Source organism: Protopterus annectens, chromosome 7.part1 (genome assembly GCF_019279795.1).
Source record: "Protopterus annectens isolate FY-2018-M chromosome 7.part1, PAN1.0, whole genome shotgun sequence".
Lineage (NCBI taxonomy): Eukaryota > Metazoa > Chordata > Ceratodontiformes > Protopteridae > Protopterus > Protopterus annectens.
The window spans coordinates 370,533,598-370,557,663 of record NC_056740.1 but is presented as its reverse complement, the minus strand read 5'-3'; the positions used below and the strand labels follow the sequence as shown (position 1 = coordinate 370,557,663).

The 24,066-nt window shown below is 38.8% G+C and overlaps 1 protein-coding gene across 3 annotated transcripts in view; it reads left to right on the top strand.

Annotated features, from left to right (window-relative positions):
- Window positions 1-23,856, top strand: part of FAM3D (FAM3 metabolism regulating signaling molecule D) — a 713,044-nt gene extending 689,188 nt beyond the window's left edge. For all 3 annotated transcript variants that reach the window (XM_044078817.1, XM_044078815.1, XM_044078816.1), the window contains one exon: window positions 22,388-23,856. In XM_044078817.1, coding sequence (XP_043934752.1) covers window positions 22,388-22,477 — 90 coding nt within the window. In that variant the 3' untranslated portion in view covers window positions 22,478-23,856. The remainder of the gene's footprint in view (window positions 1-22,387) is intronic.
- Window positions 23,857-24,066: the final 210 nt, after the last annotated feature.

Sequence of the window (24,066 nt, the reverse complement as noted above, 5' to 3'; positions counted from 1 at the left end):
AAAGATCTTTTGTATGAGTAAAACCAGCATATTTTAATCATTGTATGATCTTCCTAGCTGAAGTTGTTATTAAGCTGTTAGTATGTGTTCCACATTTTGCACATTTGTTCCACATTATGAAGGCTAGTGTTCCTCATTTCAGAGATGGAAGATTGAGAGCTATGGTTACAACCTTTGAAACTATAAAGGTGTGAATTACTTTGGGGCAGACATCTGTTACACCAAGAATTTTTATTTTTGTTATAAAATAGATTTAAATACCATAATATTGCTTTTGTTTTACTACCAGTTTTACAAATAAGTAGTAGTTCAGGCAGGACTGAGTCATTTGTAGCTTTGTGGACTGGGCTTTGGTCATGCAGTACGAGTCTGTAGGAGTCATAGAAGAGTGACCTACCATGTGCGTGTCATGTTAAATGCTCTGGATAACAAAGGGAGCTCATACCTGAATTTTTTTTTGTACCAAGGAGCTGCTGGGGCTTTTCAAGATGAGTTAAGGGTTTGGACAGGTACATATAAATGGGGTAGTTTTATCATATTTATCACTGTATCACCATCTGTGTGTTAGTTAGGTAACCATTAGCTATTCTGAGACTAGTTAGTCTGAGTCCCAGAAAAGCGAGACTGAATAAACGCAAATGCGAACTTAACATATAATAAAGCTTAACATTGCAGTTTCATTGAGTATTCCCTGATATATGGCAGTCTCAGATTTGGTATATATAGGCATGAGTGGGGTGGGAGCTTGACCCACACATTGAGGGGTACACGGAGGCTTCTCGAATGCAGTAAACAAGTTCAACAGAGAACACTGATGTTTGACATTTGCAGTTCGTCTGTATTTTTATTATTTTTTTTTGTATAATTCTGGGGCTCACAGTGATGAGAATTAAAATTAATGTAGGGACCCTAAAGTAACCTGCACAGTTAAAAATAAGCAAATCTGCAAAGGCACACTTAAAAAGTCTGCTGGGTAATTCCCACAGAGTCACAAGAAATATGAGCAAGGTGTGGAAAAGTGGTTCTAACATATAATGCTTTAATAAATTAATTTATTATGCATAAAAGGCATATTTATTGCAGAACTACTGGTATAAATGTCCAAAACTGTTAAAATGTTTCTGTTCCATGGCCTTTTAACTGTGATATTTCATACATCCTTACATTTCTGTATATGTCAGCACTGAGCCCCCTTAAAATCTGAATGCACAATACCTCTCAAGCTCTTAATGCAAGAAATCTAGATATAGCCAAAATAATTTGGGGGTGGGGCTGTGGTGGGGGCAAAGGTCCAAAAATAGAGACAGAATTTTAAATATTGCTCTTATAAACTTAGAAAGTTGCTAGAATAACAGGTTTTATGGTTGCATACATTTTCTGAAGCCTATGAAGTCAGAAACTGAAATATCTGTCATTATTTAGTGACTCAGTGATTTGCCAGAAATCCACAAATTTTATGACAAACAGACCAAAAATATGCAGGAAAAATATGAGCATTCTGCAAAATTCTGAACAGTTGAGAGGCATGGCATGAACTTTTCACAAGAACTGCATCAATGAATAACAGATATGCATCTGTGTTTAGCTATGCAAAAACAAATATAAGGAGACATGCCATCTGCTCATTTTTATGGCCACAGGTGGAGAAGACAAGGCACAAAGATCAAATTTATAGTTAAGAAAACTTGCTGAACATGTGACTCATCATTGGGAAACATCCTTGTTTAAAAGACAACAAGATTCATATCTTTAAATGAAGTAGCCTAAATATGATTATTAAAGCTTGGTTTCTACAGAAGTGAAGTAGTGTAATTCTGATTGGTTCTGGCTCACTATAAAGTGAAATGGATTATTTGTAAGCTGGGTTTATTGTAAAGCTTTTATAGTGAAAACATGGTATAGTTTTCACCTCATTTTGCAGATCATCTTCTCAATGTAATCCATATGTGATGGAAAAGCTACTGAATGTATACTGGATAAGAGGACTTGCATATCTGTGCTCAGAGCACTGGGAAGGGAGCTTCATCACAAAAGAGGGTAACTGTATTTTTTCTAGTCCCCCCCTTCTGCCTGACAACCATCTAGTCGCTTCTGATTGAACTTAAGCCAGTCACACCCTAGAGGTGCTGGGTTTCTCTCTGCTGCAGATTCCCCATAATGAGAGGTAGTTAGAGTGGCCATCATCCAGGAAAATTTCAGAGAGCTCGGTGCTCTTGTTAATACCCCAAGAATGACAGCTACTTTCGTTACTATCCCTAGTCTCCTCTCTTGGGTGATGACTTGGGCTATTATGCCACCATTGGGACCACCTATGCCACTCTAGTAGCTCATGTCATGCTACTATACTTGACCTTGTCAAAAGCCATCATTGGCTTGGGTGGTGATGTCCACATTCCCCTGTACAGCTCTCTCCTGTGTGGCCTAGTCCCTGTCCTCCATTAGAGATCATGTCTGGGAGTGGCAGCTAAGACCCTCAGGATGGGTACATCTACCCTTCTCTGCCATGCCATCAAGCACCAAAGCTTCTACTTTAACCCGACTGCCCGGGTTATAGTCAGGGCTTTATTCCACTATGCCACTGGTGCAATAAGAAAGCTACATTTTTAAGAAGTCATGGATCTATTACTCAGACTGTCTCTACAAATCATCAAGAACAGACTAACTGAAAGAGTTTCATTCAGTCAAGTACAAAAAATTATATAAAATATGTCACACTGTACTTTTGTATTTAAGCATCGCATTTGTATGGGTTTGTTACTGTGGTGGTGGTGCTGCGGTAGCTTTCTCACCTCACAGTTAGATGTTGCCCGTTTGATCCTCAGTTAGAGCGTCTTCTGTGTGGCGACATGCGTGAACGGGCGTTCCTTCATTGAAGGTTGTGCATTAGGCCCGGCAATCCAGCACGTAAAACTCTACTGCCAATCATTAGCGGACCGGAGTTCTGCTGTGGCGACCCCTAACCGGGAAAGCCGAAAGACACAAACAATTTGTATGGGTTTGTTCTCTTTTAACCAGAGCTGCTCAACTTTTTAGTGACTTTTTCCAGAGGTCTAGAGAGATTCTGCTGAATTCCAAAGCATCCACTGCTAAAATAGAAAAAATAAGTACTTTGCGACTTTCCTTTGCACTTTGCTGACTGTATTTTATCATTTTGCTGATTTTTACTGTATTTTCTGCACTTTAAAAAAGCTGTTCTGTTGTAGTACATCGTATACACTAGATTCAGATCTGCTGAATCTAGAATGTATTATTACACTTCAGCACTGTTCCAGCCATCTTACATTAGGAGGGACCTGCCTGCACCCTTGTGGTAGAAGTATGTAGTCTGAGCCTCATCTGAGTTGGAGACTACTGGAGGAAAGCTCATTGTGTGCTTTCCCATTGTTCGTTTAGCTTAAATGTGTTTATTTCTGCCTGTATTAAAGCCTTGTCTTTGCATGTAACTGTGCATCATGCAATGGGGTACAGTGGTACCCTGTATAGACCCAAATGCCTTGAAAGTCAATTTTCTCCTAGACATCTATAAGTGAACCCTCCCAAGCTTCCCTGTTGCATTGTGGGAAACTCAGTTGCTTGCTGAGAAGCATTGCCATAGTTTTCACCCCTAGCCTTCAATAGAACAAGCCCCTTTGTTGATCCTAAAGCAAAATTTGGTCAAGCTATCCCACTCCCCAAAAATAGTTACATTAAAAACCTGCCATAATGGATGGTCAGTTTCCAGCCATCTATCCAGCCAGCCTGATTGACATGGGCATCCTGAGGCAACCACTTACTCCTAAAACAAACAAATACAATATGTGAGAGATGTAATCACACTATGAATTTTTAATCAGTCTGCTCACGTAACAATATACCGGACATCAAACAGATTATCAGCATGCACACATCACATCTCAGTCAACACAAGGTCACAATACATAAACCCACATATGAGAAGGTACTCAATAGAAGCCTACCAAAACATCAGTGACCTCCCAAGTACAAACCACTTGCACACACTGCAAAGCAAATAGAATCCATTACACATAACAGCACACATACCAGCATCTCAGCAAATAAGCCTGCGTGGCAAAACACCTCAAAACCAAATGTCCTGGTCATAGGCATCTGCATAGTGAGACACAAATGTCTCCCACACCAGGCTGGACAAGTAGAAGGTAATGGTCAGCTGTCTGTCAGGTGCCAGGATCCATCAAATCACACATGCACTCAAGTCACTCAACAACAAGTACTGTTATGACTCTTTCATAGTCCATGTAGGGGTGAATGACCTGAGATGTACCTCTCTGTACTATATTAAGAGAGACATGACTGAACTCTCAGATTATGTGTCCCAGGCAGGTATGTCCCTAGCCCTAAGCAGCGTTCTACCTTCATCCAGGATGATGCCACAATATAGACTTAAAATAATTGATTTCAACAACTGGTGTAAGTCTAGGGGGAGCCAGAATCTGCCAGCCTGGGAAGACATGGTTGACAGATCATGCTGCTTTTCCAGAGATGGCCTTTATCTGTTTCCTCTAGGATTTTGGGTACTGGCAAAGGTGCTTGCCTCCCCCGTAGTGCCTTTTTTCAGGCAATGTCAAAACAACAACATTTTTGACGTAAAAAAATTCACTCAAGACAAACTCAAGGTTATTCTGCCTAATGATAGGAGCCTAAGCAGGAAAATGCACTCCCTGGAAGCACTCCTTACCTTGGAAGATGCTGATGTCTGTGCAGTCACTGAGAGATGTTTCAAGGCCTGCAGAAAGCACACCAGCCATGAAAGGCTACAGTGCCTTCCCCATGTTCAGATCCCAAAACAAACATGAAAGAACCAAATGCGGAGCTGTATCCATCTTCATTAAACCCAAATACACCTCAAGACTGGTTTAACAGTATGAATCTCTTGAGCTACTCCAAGTCCAACTAACTATAGGTAAAACACCCTACCACATCAGTACTAGCTACAGGTCCCCCACCATGAATAAAGAGAAGCACCTACCTAGACTTACTAGAGTCACTTACTATACAGCCAAATACTTTGGTAATGGGAGATTTCAACTATCCTTCTATTGACTGGGTGACATACACAAGCACAAACATGCTTGCCCTGAGATTCCTGGGCTTTGTCAATACAAATGCCCTGAAACAGCTAGTCTGCACCCCCACAAGGGCTCAAATGTCCTAGACTTAGTACTCACCAACATGGGGGGGGGGTTTACTACAATATCCCCTGTGTGTTGCCCTCCCAGGTAAGGTCAGATCATAAATTGGTCATGTTCAAAATAACAATCAGCCCTGACACATCCACAGGAGGAAAAAAATGAAAAATTTCTGTAAAACAAACTACAGCCTACTAGGCAATGGTATATAAAGTTTCAACCCCCACCCCGCTAACACAGCCAACAATGACTCCTATGCAGAGGAGTACACAGATGTCCAGTATAACCGGCTAAACAACTGTATAAACTTGGCTTTATCTTACTGGATTAAAATCAGGTTCTCCCAAAAAAACAGGCCACCCTGGTGGACCTCAGGTATAAAAAGGTTATGTAACAAAAGGAAGAAATTGATGTCTTAGAACAAAAGGGAACTTACTCAGCAGAAGAAGAATACCCTCCACAGCTTTCACAAACAAATCAGATATCTTGTAAAGTCCTCTAAAGCTAGTTGCAAAGCTAAATTAGCATCACTATCTAAGGATAATCACATGGTATTCATTAGCGACATCTAAAATCTAAAAGGGAATGCCCAACTATGTGGTGAACTTATTGTGGATTGTACCTCTCATACTGAACCTGAGGAAATTGCCAACCTGCTAGCTGACAGATTTGGTACAAACTTTGCCACCCTGTCCCCACCAGCTATACGCTAAAGGCATACCTGACACCAGTCCTCTAGTATCTCTCCAAGGCCAAAAACATGGCCTTTATGGGACCAGGTAACATTCCAGGTTGCTTACTATACAATCTAAAACAAGACTTAGTGGAACCACTTGGCACTGTCTTTAACCTCAGCCTGAGCACTGGCTTTGTTCCAGCAGAGTGGAGAATAGCAACAGATGCACTCAGTGCAACAAAAAAGCCTTCATACCCCAGGACAAGGTAGCTTACCTCATCAAATATGTCTTCAATCTCCTACCAAAGCAGACAGTCTCTGCAAGTGAGTACCTAAGGGCCTTGGGATACATGACATCCTACATTCTAATGGTCCCCCTGGCAAAAGTCCAAATGAAAAAACTCCAGTGGTTCTTAAAAACCACTTGGGAACAACATTTCCAACTCCTGAAAACCCTAGTGCCTCTTCTCTCCTCTTATAATAGGAACTGCTCTAGTGGCAAAACACTATACTACAGAACCCAGGGGCAAACATCTCCCTGACAGAAGCAGACAAAACCATTACAACAGGCAGCTCAGACATGGCCTGGAGAGCTCACCAAGGCCCATTAAAGGTACAGGACATCTGGAACCCAAAACAAAGAAAGCTGTACATAAAACAAAAAGAGATGTTGGCAGTCTTTCTTCACACAAAAGCCTTCCAAAACAAACTGAACCCAGGAACACTACAGACTCAGACAGACAACACCACAATTATGTGGTACATAAATAAACAAGGGGGAAACCATTCCTACCCCAAAGCAGACAACTACAAATGTTCTGCTCCAGAACCAAATAGACAGAGACATGGAGAGCAGACACCTTTTCTTCCAAATGGACAGACGTCTTCCTTTATATCTTCCCACCACTGCCCTTGATTCACAGAATGTTGATAAAACTGAAACCAGACAAACCAAGCATGTTCCTCATAGCCTCCATGTGGCCAAGGCAACATTAGTTCTCCATCCACAAGACTTTCAGTGAATTAAGATACTTGATCTTTCCACTGGTGATATACCTACTCATTCAGTTAAAGGGATCTGCCTTCCACCCTAACTTGCCCATCATCAAACTAAAAGCTTGGCTGATTGGCTTTTGACACCAAATAATGCAAAATATTTTTCAGAAGTACTTTCTATCTTCAGAGAGACAAGGAAACCTAATACTAGGAAATCATATTTATCCAAATGGAAAAGGTTTTCTTTTTGGTGCAAAAACAGACACACTAGTCCTGTAAATGTGGACATTACACAGCTGCTGGAATACTTTGAAGATTGTCTCATCAAGGTCTCTGTCTTACTGCAGCATTAATTTACATGCTTCAGCTATTTCTCCCTGCCTTACATGCAGCCCTCATGTGCATTCTCATCTACACATGAAACAATTTTTAAAAGAGGTGATATGTCACAGACCCCCTCCCCCCAGGAGAAATCCTGTAATTACATGGGATCTAAACTATATTCTGGAAAAGTTCACATTGCCATCCTTTGAGCCACCAGTTTGTGCTCCTCCAACATTGTTCACTTGGAAGACTACCATACTGATAGCAATCACCTCAGCCAGGCTGGCCTGAAAACTACAAGTCTTGATGTGCAAGGAACCTTCAAGTTTTTTCACAGGGACAGACTAACCTTAAGGACAAACCCTTCCTTTATGACCAAGATAGTATCAGAACACAACCTGAATCAAGCTATTCACCTGCTGGTGCTCTTTCCAAACCCGCAGAATAGAACAGAGCAAATTCTGCATTCCCTGGATGTACACTGGCAGATCAAGTATTACTGAAAGAATTGATTGAGACTGTACTATACTGGAATTAACTGGAAACAACTGAAATGAGCCTGAAGCAAACGCCTTTATCTGTTAATTACCGAAGCTCATGCTGAACAAGTGCCAGTCTCTCCTTTATGGGTCAAGTCTTGTGTACTTTTCAGAATGAATTCTCCAAACACTGTAGTTCATTTAATAAGGCTTTATTAGATGTTCACAATATCCGAATACTGTCTTCATTAATAGTGCTGGTAAACAATAGCAATCTATAGAAATGTTGGGATGCTGGTTAGTAATAACGGTGCTGCTAAATATATCCAGAGATTCTGCATGTATATTCTGATTGCCCTAAATAATGTAAACTGAAACAGTCTTTGTTTAGCCTGTCTTCTGTACTCAGGCTCAAGTGTCTGTATTGTAGCTTCCTTTCTAAAATGCTGGATATTTAATCTTTTGTGTATGTCAGGTCAAACTAACTGACTTCCCTAACTGTATCTGCAGTATATTTTAATAATACCAAAATCCAAAAAGGGGTTGGGAGGATGGCTTAATGGCTAAGGTGTTTGCCTTTCAAACACAAGGTACAGGGTTTGAGTTTCACAAGGGATAATTGGCTAAGCTTAAAACGGCTCGCAAGGGCAGTTAGCTTAGTACTAAACTATGAACCTATGAATCCTGTAATGCTTTACATGCCTCTTTAGCTTTGGTTACCTTGGTTTCCAAGCCTGGTCTTGTATGTGCTTTATCTAGTATGCCATTAAGGAGCATTATGTAGCTGGCAAGATTGTATCTTTGCCTTGGGAAAAGAACATTCTGTATTTCTGTATTTTCTGCAAATTTCATGCTTATCTTTCCTTTCTATTAAACTGTCTTTCTCTGAAACTGAATGCATATATGTCTGACTCCATATTTTCAGGCCTTATTCTACCTAAATGTACTATAGTGAATTTACTGAGAATACACTAACTCTAACTTCTCCCCCTGAGGTCCTTGATGAAAGTTTACGGGGACCTACTTTTGTAGTTACTTTACATCTGTATTGCTAACTACTGTATACAGCTTTATGCTACTTGACTCATAATCTGAAAATAAATTTTATTTGGTAAATAAGCTTGCAATTTTAAATTTGACCACTAGGTGTCACTTGAGCATTTGTGGTTTGTTTGGCTTGAAGTCTCTTAACTTATATAACTAGGCAATTGTTTTTCTTTATCTGGTGAATAAACTTGCCATTTTAATCTTGACCACTAGGTTTGAAGTCTGTTAACTCTATGATTACCTAGATTCATAGTCTTTAGAGTCTTTAAGTCTAAGTTATGATGTATGAGTGATATATCCAAAACTTGTACATTATAGGTTCATAGGTCCATAGGTTGGTACTAGGCTATCAGCCCTAGGGCCTATACAAGCCTAGCCATAACAATTCCCTGGCTATTTCTTCCCACATTATTTACTTTCCTGGACCCCTGTCTAGCAGGGCGACTAACGTGATCCCTGCAGTGAATTTCCTTTCTCCCATCCAATCGTCAAGGTTCCTCTTGAAGAGGTCCAAAGAAGCACTCTGCTTGACATGTATGGGCAATCTATTCCAGAGTCTGGGGAGTCTCTGGGTCAGGAACCTATCCCCTCCAGCATGTTTTGTTTATTGTGATGACAAGGTTTAGATCCCTGGAGCGTGTAGCTCTGAGGGATTGGGATTTCTTTAAGTGTAGCTTGTCCAACAGCTCTGGGTTTGACATGGCCTTGTATGTTAAGCAGAGATCGCCTCTGAGTAGACGATATGCGACAGAGTATAGCTGGAGTTTTTTAAGGCGGTCAGCATAGGGCATCTGCTTTAGGCCTGTGATTCTTTTAGTGAGGTATTTCTGAGGCCTTTCCAGTTGTTGCAGATGTCTTGAGAGGTACATACCAAATGGGGCGTTGTATTCTATAATGGGTCTAATGAGGAATGAGTACAATGGGACAATGACCTCCTTTTTTCTGGATGAAAAGCCCTTCGTGATGAGGTGTGCCACATAGAAGGATTTCCTGACTGTTGTGGCGATGTGGTTATCGAAGGTGAGTAAAATTCTATTCTGTAAATGTATTCTGAAAATGAGTGTCTTTTAATTCTGGGGCTTTTAAATCTGATTAGAAAATGCCATACACATCCTTAACCTGCCTTTGTGAATCTTTATTTAAGTTACACAGAGTACAAACTGTTGCCACTGCCTATTTTTTTTCTTTCATATCTCTGTATGCTGTAATGGTAAAATTACATTGTCTATTGTTTATGTTTTTTTACCTTATTGCCTTAGTGTACCATGATGCCTCTCTGTTATAGCAAATGAAACATTTCCCTGTTGTTCATAGATTTAAATCTTTAAACATTGTACTGTTTTGAAGTCTAATTGAAATCAACCCTAAAGGAATAACTTTATTTATTTATTTATTTAAATTTGTTGACCGGGAGTGTCAGACTGGACGTGGGTCCATTTTCAGCTGAGGCCCGGGGAGAAAAGCTCCACAGTAAAATAAACAGACAGTAGTTACATTGGATTACATAGCGATTAACAATTTAACATAGAAATTACTTACAGCATATTTACAGATGAAGAACATAGTACATCAGTAGACAACTAGAATCTTTATCTGTGAAGTACATAACAGGCATTAACAAATGTAACAATGAGAAGTTCCTGCTGTATAATAAGTACTAGGCTTATGAGCATCTGAGCTTGCTATAATCAAGGTAGTTAGTGGAGTGGAAAGAAAGGTAGTAGTTGGATGGGGTGGATGATATTAGAGTAGGAGTTGCAAGGGCATAGCCAGCATGTTTTTAGGTGCGCTTTTAATAAAGTTTTGAAGTTGGTGCATGATGGTAATGGAGGTAATTGTGGGTGGGAGTGAGTTCCATAATTTGGCTATGGTGCAAGAGACTAGTGCTTCACCAGCAGAGTTATTGGCTTTAGTGATCTGCAAGTGATTTTTGTTGCTGGATCTTAGTGGTCTGGTGGTGCGATAGGGTTGGAGTAGATTCTGGAGGGATGGGACATTTAATGGATGGTTTACTAGTTTGTGGGCGAGTGAGAGTTGATACCACTGAAGGAGGTGAGGGAGTTCAAGTCAGCCCAGTTCAGCAAGTGAGAGACAGTGGTAACTATGGTAGGATGCCCCTGTGGTGAATTTGGCAATTTTGTTGTAGCAGGTCTCTATCTTGTTTAGATCACATTGCCTTAGGTTGGTATATACTGGAGAGGCATAAAGTAGGGTGGAGATAAGGTGGGAATTTGCTACTGAAATCTTTGCTGCTTTGGTGAGAAATTGTTTATTTCTGTATAATGCTCCTAGTTTTTTGTGGACTTTTTTTATGGTCATGGATATGTGAATGTCAAATTTTAGTTTATTGTCTATTTCCATTCCTAGCAATTTGGTGTGTTCAGTTGGGTATATAGTGGTGTTGTCTTTTGCTGTGATGTTAAAGTGAGAGTTGTTTTGAGTATGTTTGGTGGGTTGGAAGATGAGTAGTTTAGTTTTGTTTGGGTTGAGTATTAATTGGGCATCAGATAATCATGTTTCAACAGAGGAAAAGGCTTCCTGTGTGACTTTTTGCAGTTTGGGTAGGGACTGGGCTGAGCAGATGATGGTCGAGTCATCTGCGTATTGGATGAGTGTGCCATGTTTGGTGGCAGAGGCTAGATTATTGGTGTAAACAGAGAAGAGTAGGGGTCCAAGGATGGATCCTTGGGGAACCCCTATGGAGACAGGTAGTTGGAGAGATATGTCATTCTGCCATACAACGGATTGTTGGCGGTCAGACAGGTAACTCTGAAACCAGTTGGTGATTGATTGTGAGAAGGATAGGTTATTGAGGACAGAGATATGTTGTTTGTGTGGGACCATGTCAAATGCTTTAGATAGGTCTAGGAAAGTAGCAGAGGAGAGATAGCCATTGTTTTTATGCTGAAAGATAGTGTTAGTAAAGGAGAGTAAGGCAGTGGTGGTGCTATGGTTTGGTCGGAAACCATGCTGAGTACTGGAAAGGAGGTTGTTAGTAAGGAGGCAGTCTGAGACCTGAGAGTGTATGCATCTCTCTAGTATTTTGGAGAGTGGAGAGAGAATAGCTATGGGGCAGTAATTGGTTAGTTCTGCAGAGGGTCCGCCTTTGTGGAGGGGAATTATATGTGAGACTTTCCACAATGTGGGAACGTAACTTTCTGACAGAGATCGGTTAATCAAGATGGATACTGGGTAGGCCAGAGCATCAGCTGCGATTTGTAGATATTCACTTGGGAGGTTGTCTGCTGCTAATTTGGTGGGTTTAAGTTTAGTTAAGAGTTTTTTATGTTGGTGGTAGGTACAGGAGTAAAAGAGAAGGCAGTGGGAGATTACTAGCTGAAGGTGTGGGTTGGAGGGAGGGGTTGTGTTGTTTAGCTAGTGATAGTATGGTTTGGGTGAAGTGTGTGTTGAATGAGGTAGCAATATTTTCTGAGGAGTGAGGGATGTTAGGAGGAGGGGTACTGACTTTACCTGGGTGGAGGATGGAGTTTATGGAGGACCAGAATTGTTTGGGGCTGTGTTGTGAGGAGTCTTGGGCAGACTGGTAGTATTGGAATTTGTCCTGTTTTATTATCTTTTTGACTCTATTGCATAGTTCTAGGAATTTCTGTCTAGCTGAGGGGGTTTTGGTTTTGTGCCAGTGCTCCCAGGCTTTATCCCTGTTTTTCATTTCTGACTTAATGGTTTTCTGTAGCCATGGGAAGGGTTGTGCTTTGGTTCTGGAAAATCTTATGGGGGCATGGTAATTAAGGATGTTCAGGAAGGTAGTATTAAAAAATTCAACTGCGTCATCTAGACTGAGGTACTTTAGTGCATGCCAGTTACATTCTTTGAGGGATGAGATGAATGTGAGTGGGTTAAAGTTTATTTTTTTACGTATTTGACGATAGATGACAGGTTTAGCTTGGTACAGGTTTTTTTGAGTAGGAATGTTGGGGAGTGATCACTGAGGCTATCTGATAAGCAGCCTGTTATATATGACTGGGGGTTCTTACTGACTAGTATCCAATCCAGGGTAGTGTGCTTGCTGGAGTTTTATTTATCCTTGTTGGTGACTGGACTAGTTGGGTGAAGCCATGAAGGTGTACATGATGGGTTGGATTGTTGCCAGAACAGGATTGCCAGTCAATATTGAAATCACCTAAGATGATAGTTTCTTGGGGGAGATGGTGGGTAGACCAGCTGAGGAGGTTTTCTAGTGGAGGGATGTTTTGGCCAGGTGGGAAGTTGCATCCAATTATGTTGATGGTTTTGTTTTGGTTAATTTTGAGGTTGGTATATATTATTTCTTCATTGCCTATTTGTGGAGCTGATGATTTTAAGATCTGGATGTTTAGATCTTGAAGCATAATTACAACATATTGTATTAACTTGTGTCAATAAATTTTCATCTAGATTTGCTAATACTCCTACTTACCCTTTTTAACTTTTTATGTGCTGTAAAAGATGTCTGTCTCCTAAATTTGTGTCTGAAATATTCTGTGAATATTTATGAGCTATAATAGTTTACTAAAACTTATGCTTTCTGTATTTCAGATCTATATGTTTGTATTTTCTGTTAATGTCCTTTTAAATTTCTGAATAATGTACAATAATTATATAAAGTGCACTGCAATCTAAGTGCACTGTAATCAGTACATTAATTAATAAATTAAGACTGCCTTGTTATGCCTTGACTACACTGAATAACTATTACTATCTATTCTTTAGATTACTTATCTTAATAAGCCTGTAATAAATAAGTCACTTGAATAATGTGAAGGATGATGTAGCAGAAATGTATGAAGTAATAAGCCTGTTACAAATAATTGTGCCACTTTACCCTTAACTAATGACTGAATAATGTAATTATGTTACCTTACCCTTAAAACTAATTGAATAATGTGAAATAACTGAATATTATTTTTATATTCTGAAATTTGACTGAAATGTACTATACCGAACACATAACTGAGTATGAATGTCATATTCTGAATCTTGACTGAAATTTGATACATATTTATACTGAACATTTAAAATAGCTGTGTATATTCTAGAAACTAACTAAACTACTACTAAAATAATATCTTTTGCTGGGTCTATATTATAAGCACGAAACTCCTTTTCAGCGAATACTGAAACAGCAACACATATTGCACGAACCGTGAAAACACCGAACGTCCTAAACTGCAAAATTCAAAATCTCGAATCGTCATAGTTGGCCAACCCCACCTCCCACTACATACTACCTACCCAAACAAAATAAATAAACCACATACATGCACTAAACAAAACCCTACTTCTAACCCTAAAGTAAAGCTTGCATATACTACCATGTATGCACTTACCATAACCTGCACCCTAACCCTAAGGTCTGTAAGTGTTGCACACTTATCTTAAGGAGCTATATCACAGAAGGGCCAGCTATGATGATTCAACATTTCGAATTTCACGCTTCAGGACGATCTGTGTTTCTGCGGTTCGCTGAATACATGTCGACATTTCTGTATTCGCGTAAGTGGACCTTCGTAAGTTCTAATAGGGAACCCTTTTGCCAGTGTTACCTAAACACAGATAAAAGCATAACTGAAACTGGTACATGTTATATTCTGAAAACCAAACTATTAGTACCTTTTCCTGTCAGTATTATCTGAACATAGATAAACTGAAAACTAGTACTGTTGTACAATTGTTTGAAAACATGAAAACATTTTGACAGTGTTACCTGAACACATATAAAAAAATAAACTAAAATCTGTTATTGTTATATTCTGGACACTAAACTATTAATATATTTTTTCAGTATTGCCTGAACATAGATGAAAACATAAACCAAAACTAGTACTGTTATAGAACAGAAAACATACATACTTGCTTTAACTCACACATTTTAACTCTAAACATTGAAGAAATAACTGAAACACATAGACAGTCAACTTCTGGAAGCCGCGGTGGTGCAGCAGTAGCATTGTCACATCACAGCAAGAGGTTCTCCCATTCGATTCTCGGCTGGAGTGCCTTCTGTGTGGAGTCTGCATGTCCTCCCCGTGGTCGAGTGGCATTTGAAAGACATGCATGAATGGGCATGCCTTCGTTGAAGGTTGGGCATCGGGCTGGCACCTCGACACCATAAAAATCTACTGCCAATCATTAGTGGACCAGAATTCTGCTATGGCGACCCCTAACTGGGAAAAACCGAAAGAAAAACATAGACAATCAACTTCTGCACCACAAATTTTGCCAGATTTTATTCTGCATTGTCCCAGTCACTGATGAGGTGAAGGAAGTCCTGTTTTAATGTCGAGTGTCCTTTTTATAGATTAGGCCTTTTAAACCACTTCTTTTCATCTCTTGTACAAGGTTGGGTGGCTAAAGTTCTTGATTGTATTTAGTATCAGGCCCTTAAAATAACATTTGCATCTTTAACAATTATAAACTGATAACATTGCTTGTTGCCCTAACTTTATTTACATTCTTCTGCATGAAACAAACATTTACTGCTAATAAACTCTTGCAGGTGTGAAATATATAAAAGTGACATGGAAAGGCTGTAACTTTATTATTAAATTAAACTGAAATTTCAGTGACATTGTTTTTTCTTGTCATAACTTGTCATAACCTTAAATAAAACTAAAGTAGTAATTTAACACTGTGCATTTCTGCACCTGTATAAAATTAATCTTAATTAACCAAGCGATTGCAGCCCCCCAAACATCTCCAACGCCCAAGTGAGAACTGCTCTCTCCAAAGCAAAAAACACAGCATCCATGGGACCTGATGGTGTCCCCGGCTGTGTGCTCCACGAACTCAACGAGGAATTAAACCCACAGCTAGGACAGCTGTTTAATCATAGTCTTACCTCTGGATACGTACCCAGGGAGTGGCGCACTGCAACTGTGGTCCCACTTCACAAAGGCGGTGTCTCCACCGACCCTGGAAATTACCGGCCCATTAGCTTGACAAGCCTTATCTGCAAAGCCATGGAGAGGATCATAATGGACCTCATAAATAAAGACATAGGGAATTTGCAGACTTTGGATCCAACCCAGTTTGGCTTTGTCAAAGGCAGATCATGCCTTCTAAACTTGGTTGACTTTTTGAAACAGTCACCAAAGCCATTGATGAGGAAAGGCAGTCCATACAGCCTACCTCGATCTGGCGAAGGCCTTGATACAATACCCCACTCGGGTATCATTGAAAAACTCATCAGCTTAAATGTTAACCCATACATCACAAGATGGGTTGCAAACTGGCTGAGTGACAGAACCCACAGGGTCAGAGTTGCTGGCGCCATGTCAGACTCAAAGCCTGTCACAAGTGGTGTACCACAGGGCTCAGTCCTGGGCCCACTCTTGTTTGGCATCTACTTTTCCAAGTACAAGCAAACACAGGAGAGTTATGGCTGACAAAGTTTGCAGATGACTGCAAACTGGGTGCCATAGTAGAAAACACATCTGACACAGATATCCTTCAGAAGGGTCTCACAGAAACGGATAACTGGTGCCAGAGCCATGGCCTAAAGTTAAATGCCAAAAATGCATAGTCATACCCTTGGAAAAACAAGGTTACCCCTAGCTACCAAATAGGTGGCAATCCACTGAGCACAGAAGAAGTTATCAGGGACCTGGGGACCCAGGTTGATAGTAGTCTGTCATTCGACACCCATGTAGCTAAAGTAGTTAGGAAGACCTTCTACATTGCCCACCTTATCATGAAGGATTTCTCATCTAGATCAAGGTAGGTCATAGTCTCCCTATACTCATCACTCATCAGACCAATGATTGAGTACAATGCCCCATTCGAATGTATCTGACCCGACACTTGCAGCAGCTGGAGAGGCCACAAAGTTCCTCACCAAAAGGATAAAGGGTCTCAAACATCTGTCCTATGCTGCCCGACTGAAAGAACTCCAGCTCTATTCAGTCGCTTACCGCTTGCTCAGAGGTGACCTTTGCCTAACATACAAGGCCATGTCAAACCCAGATTTGATGAATATGCTTCACCTCAAAAATCTAGATCTGTCAGAGTCACAAGGGCGGAGACTTAAACCTCGACCGGCTATTAATAGGACGTGCTGGAGGGATAGATTCATCACCCAAAGACTCCCTATGCTGTGGAATAAAATCCCGGTATATGTGAGGCAGAGCACCTCGCTGGCCTTGTTCAAGATAAATCTTGACCAATGGATGGGAGATCGCAGATATACCCCAGGGATTACCTCAGTGTCACTGCTCAACAGAGGCACAGCAAAATAATGGGTATAATTCCCCATACTAAAGGGGTGGCGTAAGCCACAAAACTATGGGCTAGGCTTGTAAATGCCCTCGGGCAGATAGCCTAGTATGAACCTATGAACCTATGAACCTATGAATTGTTGAACTTTTTACATTTACTCTCATGACCCTCAGATTTTAACATAATGTTCTGTGAGTGAAACCACCCACTGTCTCACCCTAACCATTTCTTTAGCTGACATAATTTAACTTTTCAGTACTATTGAATGCTGCAAGAATTTATCATTGCCGTCTACAGTTTTCTTGGATAACTAGTAAAAACTGTAAATGCATTAAATTGATCTTTACCATACTGCCTTATGACATACAGTACTGCCCTTAATTCAGTTTGCTAAGCTGGCTGTTATATGATCTCTTGTGCTTGGTAAACTGCAATTTCTGTATGAAATATATGCAATCTTAAACTGATTACATAAATACATTTATTACCAGATTTAAACTGATCTGATTCTGGAAGTCATAACATAAGAGTTGAATCTGTGGCTTTATTAACACATAATATTTATGATGTGCTGTTTTTATGCATAGGATTTGAACTCTTGACTGTACTGTCACTTTTACAATGTAGCATTGACTTTTACATTCTGTAAACTAACAAAACATTTAATATTTGTGAATCTTTTTTTGTCTTTGTCTGTATTAAGATAGTGTTTATGCATTGCAACACTTTAATACAAAGCTCTTAACTAATAACTGCTAAACAAAACAATAACACAAAAAATTAATTTGCTAAATCTGTAGCTGTAAGCCCTTTATTTTGTAAATTAACTTGACTGTCATTTCTGGTATAGCCTACAAGACATAGATGTATATGGTTACCCTTTTTTCTAACTGGCCACACTCAATATGTCTTTCTGAGCACTTTAACTGTGTCAGCTGAACTAGAATTTATTTTATCTTTAACCCATAACTCTGCATGTTTCTGTCATAACCAATTCTTTAAAATCTGTACATTTGCACCAACTACTGCATGCAAATTCTTACGTGTCATCTGTGTGCACTACTGTACATTCTGTAGCATTTTTATTTTTCCATAAAATGTTACTAAAGTCTAAAACAACATATAACTCTGACGACATGTCCATTCCTAGTACAGAGCTGTTACACATTGAACTGTTAGCTGCTGTAATCTTTGACCCTTTAAATCCAGTCAAGACTGCATTTGTGTCCTCTAATAAAGGTCTGTTTGTAACTGAAGTTGACTTGTCTGTATTAATCAGTACATTATTCCCTAATTTTCCTGTAAACACTAAAATATTGTCATTTCTTTTAACCTTAAACAATGACAGATAAATGCATCCAAACAAAGAACTCGCGAGCAACAAAATCCACAGTATAATAGCTAACGAGTTCACCATGAACCACTATAAAAAATAGGTGAAACGGCAACTTTATAGAAATTGTACTAATACTTTATTAAAATAATAATTGGTTAAGCGCTTTCATCTAAATACTTTAGACTTCCTCAGAAGACAGATAAATGCTCTGGTTTGATACTGGACTGCCACACCCTTCACAGATAGCTATGGAATACATTTTTTCTTTATTTTGTTCTGAATTAGTAGCAATTTTACATTGCATTGAAGTCTGTTTTTTATTTATGGTGTAATTTACTTTACCAAAATCTGCACTCTGATCCCTCTTATCCCCCCATCAGTACAATATTTGCACTTACTTCTGAAATATGAAACTAGGTGAAGTAATGTGAACTTGAGACATTGCCTGCATTTTATGTACATTGACTGTGTTGACATCTGTGGGTTTAATGCTGCAACTTAATTCTGTATTTTGAATTACAGGTAAACAAGAATTTATTACATTCTGAACATTTGCATTTGAAATTGTACTGCAATATAACTCTGTATGTTGAATTACATGTGCTCTAGCATTTACACAAGAATTTGTGTTATTTAAGTCTGAAGCCGTACTGATAGAAGCTGACACGTTATGTGAATGCTTTGCTGTAGTCTGATTCTGTGATTTAACCCTTTTGCATTTTGAAATATTTAACATTCCTGAACTAATAACCTTTAACTTTAAAAGAACATTTCTGGAACAGTTTTTTAGATTGCTTTGCCCAGTTTTTAACTTTAAACCAAACATTTACTGATGTACTAACTGTAGAAGTATTACTTGACATGCTTATATAACAGGTATAGAAATGATTTTTACTGATGAATTTAAACTTTTTTGAATTATTAACTAAAAATGCATATGCAAATATGGGCTTTTCCCCTCAGGTCTCCACTAAAAATGGGCTTGTTTGCAAACTCAGTTGGAATAACCCGGTTAACAAATGTGAAATAAATAAAATAAATAAATAAATAAAATAAAATATAAAGTCTTTTATGATTCTTGAAGAATGTGCCCTGTAATCTGCAGCTTTTTAACATTTTTCTTGCTTCTTGGCTGTGTGACGTCATACTGGAAACTTGACAGTTTGTAACTGGCTAATGTCTTTTATGTTCTGATGGAACACTGCTGATGTTTGTTGATTTAGTGCTGGTCTGTTGAGGTTCTTTGAGGCTGTTTTCTGAAGTAAACACTGGTGCTGTGCACTTTAACTGCAGAGGTTGTCTGCTCTGTCTGTTTTCTGTATAAAGTTTACATCTGGAATATTGGTGTTGTTTTACCAAAAGGTCTGCTCTGTAATGCAAAACCATAATGCCATAATTTCTGGCTTATTCTGTATAGAGTTCACAGTCTAAAGTTATGGAAAAATACTGGTGTGCTGCTGAAAAGACTGTTGTAAAACATTTGCTGTAGTTACTGATAGACTGGAAAAAGTGTTAAGCTGGCTGCCGCACTTGAAACTGTACTTGAAAGGGTTACTCACTGCAGCTCCATCTGTTGAAGTTTGAAGAAATGTCGAATGAACACTGGTACCTGTAATGTGACTGCTTTATAAAGTTCCACTAAAGGAAACACTTTTCCTGTAAATCACTCTGTAAAACACATGTAGTTGAACAAAACGCTGCTCTTCTGTAGATATTTCTGTAGAACACACGTGATCTGACTGCTGATGCAAGGTTGGTATGGGGGTTTTGGGATTCACTTTAACTGTTTTGCCCCATTCATAGTGACTCGCCATTGAAAGAATTGATTCTGACTGTACTATACTGGAATTAACTGGAAACAACTGAAATGAGACTGGAACAAAAGTCTTTATCAGTTAATTACCCAAGCTCATGCTGAACAGGTGCCAGTCTCTCCTTTATGGGCCACGTCTTGTGTATTTTTCAGAATGAATTCTCTAAAAACTGTAGTTCATTTAATAAGGCTTTATTAGATGTTCAGAATATCCAAATACTGTTTTCATTAACAGTGCTGATAAACAGTAACAGTTTGTAGAAATGTAGGGATGCTGGTTAGTAATAACAGTGCTGCTAAATATATCCAAAGTTTCTTCATGTATATTCTGATTGTTCTAAATAATGTAAACTAAAACAGTCTTTGTTTGACCTGTCTTCTGTACTCAGGCTTGAGTGTCTCTATTGTAGCTTCCTTTCTAAAATGCTGGATATTTAATCTTTTCTGTATGTCAGGTCAGACTAGCTAACTGACTTCCCTAACTGTATCTGCAGTATATTTTAATAATACCAGAACCCTGTAATGCTTTACATGCCTTGTTAGCCTTGGTTACCTTGGTTTCCAAGCCTGGTCTTGCATGTGCTTTATCTAGTATTCCATTAAGGAACATTCTGTAGCTGGCAAGATTTTATCTTTCCCTTGAGAAAAGAACATTCTGTATTTTTGTATTTTCAGCACATTTCATGCTTATCTTTCCTCTGTAATAAACTGTCTTTCTCTGAAACTGAATGCATACATATTTTCAGGCCTTATTCTACCTAAATGTACTATAGTGAATTTACTGAAAATCCCCTAACTCTAACAATTACCTAGGCAGGACTAAGTCCACAAATAAGGAGGATCAATTGCTAGTAGCCTTTTTGGAGGCCAAAGAAGGCAGTCCAGTTTTCAAGCAGATTGTTTCCAAATAGAAAGCCAATTTCTTCAGTTTCTGTGTTTCCCGCCATGGCAACCCTCACCAGCCTTTATCAGTGGTCACTCCACCAGACACAGTGTAGCCATTACTGTCTTCTTTAAGGGAGTCCTTACTCAGGCTACTCCGGAAGGTACCACTTGGACATCTATCCACACCTTTACTAAACATTACCATTTAGCTAGTACTTTCGGAGCCAGGACAGAGTTTGCTACTGCTATCTTACAGAATCTGCTTTCTCAGGAGACAGAAAACCTGCCCCTCTCTCACTTGCAGCTTTGGGAATATTGCTAAGAATGATCACTGCAACACATTGACTATGAAGAAAATAGTACAGTTGTGTCACACTTACATACTTATAGGTATTCGAGTAGATCAATGTTGTAGTACAAACTCCCACCCTCCAACCCCTCTATCTGCTGGCCACTACTACATCCCAGAGGATAAGCCTTGTCCAGAGGATATTCCTTAACCACATTCATCCCATTTTTTTGTTTCCACTACATACTAAAGGTTAAATCTTACCTTTATACCTGATTAAAATCATGACTTCTGAAAGGATTGTGCTATTGCTATCCTAAGACATCACACTGCTCTCACATCATATTTAGACCTGAAGATGGCGTCAATGGATGCCCTCTTATGGCCTAACATCTGAATGTCAGTATTCAGATGCCCATTGGCTGGGGATGAAGTAAAGACTCTGGAAATTGGGCCAGTTGGAGGCTTCTGCATGGCAGTAAGAGCCAAGAATCAGTACTACAACATTGATCAACTCAAACATCTACAGTTATGGTAAGTGTGATATAATTGTATTTTATCACAGTTATAATGATTCTGTAGCAGTGAAATTTGCATTCTAGCATCATTTTTCTTAAAACAATTATTTTAGAAAATGTCTGATTTGTTTTCCTGAATTCTGGAACTGGATGCTGGGATTTTTACTGATATTTTACTTCATGTTTACTTCAGCTTGCAGTCATGACCTGAAGCATTTTCTACAATGTATGAATACTATCTGTTTCTGTAGAACTGAAAGAAAAATGAACAATGAGGTAGCACAGGGTTCATGCCAAAATACAAAAGTATGATCAGTAATTGAAGTGCTTTGTGTTATTCACTATATGTTTCTTTATTTGATTTTACCCACAGCAGAATTTTGAAGAAACAGGTAGCAGATGACTTGGTAAAATGAGATAAAATGAGATATAGCTTGAGAAGCATTCTGTAGTGCCAATTCTGAATTTTTATGCAGCTCTGTAACAGCACTATGGAACTTGCTACTTTACATGCATATCAGCCCATCAAGTATGTACTGTATGGAAGTGTAATTTTTGCATTTCAAGTTTCATATCATACCACACAACATGCAAGCAAATCATTTTATATTCTGTATTTTTTATGTACCTGCTAACTCACTGTATTCTGTTTATAATTTGCAGTACATCAAAAATAACGGCACTGTCAATAAATACGAAGGCTGGCCTGAACTTATCGCAATGACTGGATGCATACCTCAGAAAATGGATTAAATGGAAAAGAATGCAATAGCATTAAATATAGACTATGAGCACTGGCACATTTGGGGTTTAGAAAGGGAAGAGGTCTCGGTGTATACCTGATGTCTGCAACATGTTATTGTTCATTGTTGGTTACTGCTAATGAGATGTGATAGTGAGAATTTCAAATAGGGGTATAGCCAGAAATTTCAGATTTGCACACCAAGTTACGATGTTGTTATCCTGAAAAAAAAACTACCCCTCTTCAGTAGCAAATAGTCTAAATATGTAATTAAAGATATCAGACATATAGTAAAATATTTAAACAAGAGCCCACTGAATAGTTATTAATAACAGGCATACATTACCAAAGACACATTTATTGTATATTTATTGTTTAATTTATTAATTTGCTAACCAGGTAAGCAATGTCATCTTTCTTGAAACCTTTTTGGCAAGAGTAAATACAGTGATGCAGCTTAGAAATGGAGCCAAATGTCATGTAGTGACAGTTTAGAAACGGGTCCCAAATCCCACACAGTCATGCAGCTTAGAACTAGAGGCCAAATCCCATGCAGTGATGCAGCTTAGAACTAGATCCCAAATCCCATGCAGTGATGCAGCTTAGAAATGGACCCAAATCCCATGCAGTGATGCAGCTTAGAACTAGATCCCAAATCCTATGTAGTGATGCAGCTTAGAACTAGATCCCAAATCCCAGTGCTACAAAGCAGAAACCTTACCCAGTGAAACACTGTCTTGCCCTTTTCTGTGATGGCTCATTAGTATACTTTTTATTTCATTTATAAAGTTGAAGACTGGATTTACACTTCCTTAGTGCTCTAAATGTTTTACCCTTCAAACAGTAATATGTACACTTATTTACATGGTATATGCCTGGCTACACCCCTAATTTCAAGTATGAAGTAATGCTTTCAGCTCATGAATTTTTTTTCTGGTTTACAGAAATCTCTGGGAAAATAGCATTTAAATAAAATGATCTTGTCATTTAATAATATTGCTGAAATCAGAAAGGTTTGTGGTACTGTATTTTTTTCTTGTTTTCCTTTATTTTTCAGCTGTTTCCTGGGTGATTTCTTGCACCGTGTACCAGTTGTTTTGTTTTTATTGCATTTGTCAAGGGCTAATGTATACTCTGCCTCAATATACATTTTTATACGTATATTTGAATTTTGTACTATTGACCTATGGATTAACTAAAGAGGTGACGTAGCTTTTGAATTTGCTGGTGACGTTGATTAAGACAAGTCCTACCTCAACTGTGATTGACTTTATTTCCAAGTTTTTAATATGAAACAGAGAAACCTGTATTGAAGACATTCTACACTACAAAAGTTGGTTACCAGGTTATTGTAATTACCACTGAAGAGAATAAAAATTGTTAACAGGTACCTACTTTGGTGCAATTTCTTTATACTAAATCTGTTACATGCAAATGTCTCTAGATTCACATCTGGAGGAGACAATACAAAGAGAAATTAACTCCAGAATTCATCCAAAACAAGGAGCTGGTTGAGCAGAAATAAGCCTACTTATACAGAGGAATGAATGTGTAAGGCCTGGGCTTAAAGAAACAATGTCACCTGCCCAGTGAAATGCAT